General features: G+C 49.2%; 1 protein-coding gene across 1 annotated transcript in view; it reads right to left on the bottom strand.

The window, feature by feature from the left end:
* Nucleotides 1-218: 218 nt before the first annotated feature.
* Nucleotides 219-6000, bottom strand: part of SLC4A9 (solute carrier family 4 member 9) — a 53112-nt gene continuing 47330 nt past the window's right edge. The window contains exons 20-22 of the mRNA XM_084637440.1: nucleotides 5499-5654; nucleotides 2353-2441; nucleotides 219-806 (exon numbers count right to left, since the gene is read on the bottom strand). Of these exons, the coding sequence (XP_084493566.1) occupies nucleotides 2388-2441; nucleotides 5499-5654 (210 nt within the window). The 3' untranslated portion in view covers nucleotides 219-806; nucleotides 2353-2387. The remainder of the gene's footprint in view (nucleotides 807-2352; nucleotides 2442-5498; nucleotides 5655-6000) is intronic.

The following is a 6000-nucleotide window of genomic DNA, read 5'->3' as shown; positions in this document are numbered from 1 at the left end:
CCCACTCCCGCACTCCGCACCCCCTCCTGCACCCTAACCCCCTGTCCTGAGCCCCATCGTACACCCCACACCCCTCCTGCACCCCAACCCCTTGCCCTGAGCTTCTTCCTGCACACTGCATCCCCCTCCCACACCCTGCACTCCCAACTATGTGGAATCCAACAAGTAAGGAAATGAATCAGTTTCAGAAAGTCTCTGGTTTCATTTTAATTGCATGATTCTAGAGAGCTCACAAGCAGGGGATCCAGTTAATAGAGGAATTGCAGCACTTTAATAAATAGAACAATAGTTACATACATTGTTGATTTCGTTAAGCTACTCAGTGGTAGACAGGAGTTAGCTGACAGTGTCCAGAAAGACAAGGTGGATGGGGAAAGAGACAAGCTTGTGAGCTTACACAGAGCTCTTCTTCAGGTCTTCTGTTGTCTCTTTTACCAAAGGAAGTTGGTCCAATAAAAGCTATTACCTTACCCACCTTGTCTCTAATATCCTGGGACCAACATGGCTATAACAACACTGCAAACAACTCATGGTATTCAGTCAGGGACTATGCAGCAAAGGTATTTGGTAATGTCATCCTACCCAGCACAGCTGGTTATGTGCGAGGGAGAGAGATTACCTTGTCCATTTTGTCAGAATTTTAGGCTTAAAAACACTTGTTCCCTGCATTGCATCTTCCCTTTAAACCATCCATGCACCAGCCATGCTCAGTTCCTGGGATGTCAATGTTGCTCTGGAGACCAACTTCTTCCCAGAAATGCAAGTCGTCTGCTTTCCACGTGCATGAGACCATTAGGAAACACTCCCTGCCAACACAGAAGTTATGTATGGGGAAGAAAATCCCATGAGACTATTGTTCATTTGCAAGGGACATTGATGCCCTTGATCCAGTCACCATGCAAAGCCCCAGCTGGCAGTAGAGCAGATTGTGTTGCTCTGCTGTTTGCATTACAATCCTTGGTATTTGTTAGATGAACCAAGAACTGTCAGCTGTCTAGTTCTGCTGCTCTGTTTCACTTACAAAACAGAACCCCCAGCACAATGGACAGAGACTTGGAGACAAGAACCCTCATCCCCATCCCCTGCAGAGTTCCCACAAATTGCTGATCTCACCTCCTGCCTCACTTAGGACACTCCCCAGGACCCCCCTGCAGCCGGGTGAGGGAAGCCTGGCCAGGCTCTACCTGGGAGTCACACAGCCCTCCTTCCTTCACTGAAGACCAGCAGCTGTTACATGGGAGAGTCCTTTGAAAACGTTGGCAAGCCCTTCAAAAAGCTTCACCAACTCTGCCCTCCCATGCCGCTGACTTTAGGAAAGCTCTGTGTGCTCTGCTCCTTTGGCCTGGCCTTCCAGAACAAGCTGCCCCTCCTCTGACACTTTTAGAAATCCCAGTGCAGCGTGGGCCTCCTTCCAGAGCTCTGGAACATGCCCTGCCTTGCCCTGCCTGTGTGACCCTGCGACAGCTGCTGTGATCAGGGGAGTGTTCAAAGACACTTAACCTTTGGTACTGTAGCTATGAATTCCTTGTTTGCTTCTGATCGACCCAGTTCACCTGCACTAGTGCACCTGCCCGGGTGCCTAATGCTGGAGGCGCACCTGAGGGAGCTCCGCTGCCATGTGCTGCATAGTCTGGGCCTGTCTGGAAGAACAGCCTTGCCATGTTGCAGTTGCACAAAGGAGTGCAAATGCCAGGATGCTGCCAAATGAACTAGGTGTGTCCGCATCCACCATGCAATGCATCCAGTGTGTTGCAACATGCACCGAGCATGTCAGCAGGGCTGCGTGCTTCCTGCTGCTGAACATACCACATACACAGCATGAACCACACCCACTGGGATGCCGTTGCAGCCACCAAATGGAACACAACACTCGGGGTACAGTCACCTGCCATGCTAGCAAGTGATCTGGCTACACTTGGCTCACTGCACTGCCTAGGGGCACTCACCTCTTGTGCTGCCAAATGCCCCAGGTGAAGCTGGCAGAAGGCACACCCCAGCTCAGCTGTGGCACGCCCTGGTTGTGCAGTGCTGGGTGGGATAAGCAGGCTCTAGGTGTCTAAGGGAGAACCCAGAGGACAGATCCTCTTGTGTGTGGTGAGGATGTGAAGTGTTCCATGTGGCAGCAGGACCAGCCCCAGCCCTGTAGGGTATGTGGAGGAAGTTGTGAGGTAGGGCAGGAAAGGGCCTCTCTGTCAGGAGTGACCCATCCTGGTCCTGCAGTCTTCCTGGGGCCTGATGTTCTGAGGTGCTAAGTGCCTGCAAATCCCCAGGAGGCTGCAGGTGGTCATGCTCCTTATGACTACACACAGCACAGCTGGCTCACCACTGCCCAGATGAGTTACTGTCCCTCACCTTTCACCTTGTCCCATCTGCAAGGATGGATTCCTCTAATTCACAGAGATGTTGATTTCTGGTCCTTTTTCCTGGTATGTGAATTCAGACTGGAGGAAAGAAGCAGAGGCCAAGGCAGGTGTTACTGGCTTGTCCACTGACTGTGGAGCGTCATTCAAACACTTCCAATGGCAGAGAGCTGCATTCTCCACTCAGAGTCATGCTGTCTGTCTAAGTGAGCTTCTCTATTGCTACCTGCCGCTTAGCCTCGCTCAGACAGGCTACAATAGTATTTACTGTGGCTTTGGCAGTGAGTCCTCCCTATGGCATAAGTACGACTAACTCACTCTAGAGCATGGCACATATGGCCAGAGCAGGGATCAGAGCATTTTGGGTTCTAGTCCTACCTAAACTATCCACCAGAGCTGGGTGAAATACTTTGACCAATGTTTTTTTTTCAGTGAACAATGCAGATGTGGGGATCCTGCCCCATTTTATGAATCCATGTTGATTTCACCAAATTGTTTTGGTTAAAAAAACCCAAACAAACAAAAAACATCAGAAAAAATCAAACGGTTTTGATTTTTCAAGTGGAAACGACTTTCTATTTCAAGATTTCCTTTAACTTTATTAATAAAAAAATTAAACATAAAAAATGCTCAAAATCTAAATGAAATATTTGATTCAACCCAAAACAATTTCTTTCTGAAAGGTAAAAATAATTGTTTTGGTTTGACCTGAAACTAGTTTTCTCCCTGATTATGATTTTGGGAATCACTGGCAAGTGGAAAAATCCGCTACCTGTCCAGCCCTCGGCTTTAGGAGATCACTTAGCCTCAAAAGTGGCCTCTGGTCTTGGGTGCCCACCTTCTGCCACGTAGGGCCTGATCTTCTCAGAAGTGGTGCACTCTGTGGCTCCCACTGACGGCAGCTGCAGTTGTGTGTGCTCAGCACCTCTGAGGAGGTGGCCCTGGCATCTCAAGATAGATGCCCAGAAATTGAGGTTCCCAAGAGGAGAGGCTGCTTTTGAAAATGTTGGACTTATCATCTTTGTGCCTTATTTCCCCTCTCTGTGATATGGGCTGCTTGGAGGCTTCATGAAGTAAAGCACTCAGAGCTCCTCAGCTGATGGATACTGATGGCAGTCTCCTCCACCACCCCTTGAGTGGCTAGGATCACCTCAGGATCTTAGGACAGAATCACAGAAATGTAGGGCTGGGAGGGACCTTGAGAGGTCATCAAGTTCAGCCCCTGAGCTGCAGCAGCACCAAATAAACCTAGACCAGCCTTGACAGATGTTTGTCCAATTTTTTTTTAAAAGCTTCCAATGATGGAAACGCCACAACCTCCCTTGGAAGCCTGTTCCGGAGCTTAATCATCATAAGAGTTGGAAAGTTTTTCCTAACATCTAACCTGAATTTCCCTTGCTGCAGATTAAGCCCTTTGCTTCTTTTCCTACCTTCAGTGGACATGGAGAACCATTGATCAACGTCTTCTTTAGAAAAACCCTTAAAATGTGTGAAGACAGTTATCAGGTCCCTCTTCAGTCTTCTTTTCTCAAGATGAAACATGTCCAGCTTTTTTAACCTTTCCTTACAAGTCAGGTTTTCTAAACCTTGTCTCATTTTTGTTGCTCTTCTCTGGACTCTTTCCAATTTGTCCACATCTCTCCTGAAGTGTGGTGCCCAGAACTGGACACAGTACTCCAGCTGAGGCCTCACCAGTGCCGAGTAGACCAGGATAGTTACCTCCTGTGCCTTACACATGACACTCCTGATGTGATTTTAGCCTTTTTCACAACCTCATAATTTTGTTGACCCATATTGAGTTTGTGATCCACTGTAACCCCCAGATTCTTTTTAGCAGTACTACCACTTAGCCAGTTATTCCCCATTTTGTGGTTGTGCATTTTATTTTCCTTCCTAAGCGAAGTACTTTGCAGTTATCTTTATTGAATTTCATCTTGTTGATTTCAGATCAGTTCTCCAATTTGTCCAGGTGGTTTTGAATTCTAATCCTGTCCCCCAAAGTGCATGCAACCCCTACCAGTTTGGTGTCATCCACCAGTATAAGCATACTCTCCACTCCATTATGCAAGTCATTAATGAAAATATTGACTAGTAGTGGACCCAGGACTAAGCCCTGTGAGACCCCACTAGATACACCCTTCCAGTTTGACAGTGAACCATTGATAACTACTCTTTGACTACGGTCTTTCAACCAGTTTTGCACTCACTTACTAGTAATTCCATCTAGATCACATTTCCCTGGTTTGCTTGTGCGAATGTCCTGTGGGATTGCGTCCAAAGCCTTTCAGAGCTATGAGGAGAGTACTGGTGCCTGGTGCCTTGCCCATATCTGGTGCTAGCACACTAAATAATTTACTGCTTCATCAGGCATTCGTAGCAGGTCTGTGCTGGCCACTTTGCTACCGTCTGTCATATCCCCTGCGATGCGAAAGGCCTGGCTGCTTGTTCCTATTGTAACTCCAGCCCCAGGAAGGGCATGGGAGCCAGGGAAAGGAAGCAGCTCCAGAGAAGCCCTTCCCGAAGTCCCCCAATATTGCTGGCTGTGAATGGGTTCCTCGTGGCAGTATTTGTGTCTGTCCAGCCCAGCCAAGCCAGAGCAAAGCCCTGCCATACTCAGCCTGCCTTTCCAATAGAAAATGAAGCTCTAAAGAGCTGCCAGCATCCGCTGTTCCTAACAGAAGTGAGCTGTGGGACCCCAAGGCTGGAATGGGACCGAGGCAGCCTCGTGGGCACTCATGGGGGACCTACAGCCTCCATCCAAAGTCCCTCCCGCCCCTCAGACGCTCTGTGCTGGAGCCCTCCTTAGCCACACATTAGGCTCACTGCTCTCCAAGGAGCCCCAGTGGGGAAGGAGCATCTTCTCCCTCTCTTCCCCCCACACTGTTGTTGCCTCCTCAGCAAGTATGTTCACTCAGCCTGTCTCGCTGGGCCTGATGGAGCCCCCCATGACAGGCAATCAGCTCTCTCTGCCTGGGCTGAGGCAGAAGGGGCAGCATGCCCACGATGGCACTTCTCCAGAAGGTGAGAGAGGCCAGTCCCTGCTCTCGCCCGCAGCGAGGGGAATGCCTCCCTGCCCTGTGTGTCTGTGTATCTCTGTAACGACATTTGGGGCAAACAGCTCTTTCTTGCCCCACTTACATCCTCGCTGTCACTCTCCTCCTTCTCCTGGCTCCTCTGCAGCTTTTCTTCTTCCTCTTTCCTGTCATCTTCTGGCATGATGTCATCCAGCCAGCTGAGGTCCTGCCGGGAGAAGATGCACTCCATCGCCTTCCGGATCCCCACCAGCGCTAGGAGCTGGGGCCAAACCAAAGGCTCAAGTAAGTATCATGCAAAGGACAGGCACAATTAGTGACCCCCAGGGAGTGTAATTCAGTGGTCACAGCATGGGAGTGGGAGTCAGGACTCCTGAGTTCTATTCTGACTTTACCATTTACTTGCTGTGAGCCCTAGGGCAAGACGCAGTGCTGCTCTGTGCCTAAGTTTCCCAATCTGTAATATGGGGATAATACATTGGAGGGGTGCAAGGCTAAATTAGTCTTTAAGTGGGGGATTTTTTGAGGTCTTTGGATGCAAGCTGCTATATATGTGCAAAGTATTATTACTGAAGTGGATCACATCCCCTGCCAATGTAGGGTTGAGT

The sequence above is a fragment of the Lepidochelys olivacea genome (assembly GCF_965140295.1).
Source record: "Lepidochelys olivacea isolate rLepOli2 genome assembly, chromosome: 8".
NCBI classification, from domain to species: Eukaryota; Metazoa; Chordata; order Testudines; family Cheloniidae; genus Lepidochelys; species Lepidochelys olivacea.
This window is presented reverse-complemented; position numbering and strand designations above follow the sequence as displayed.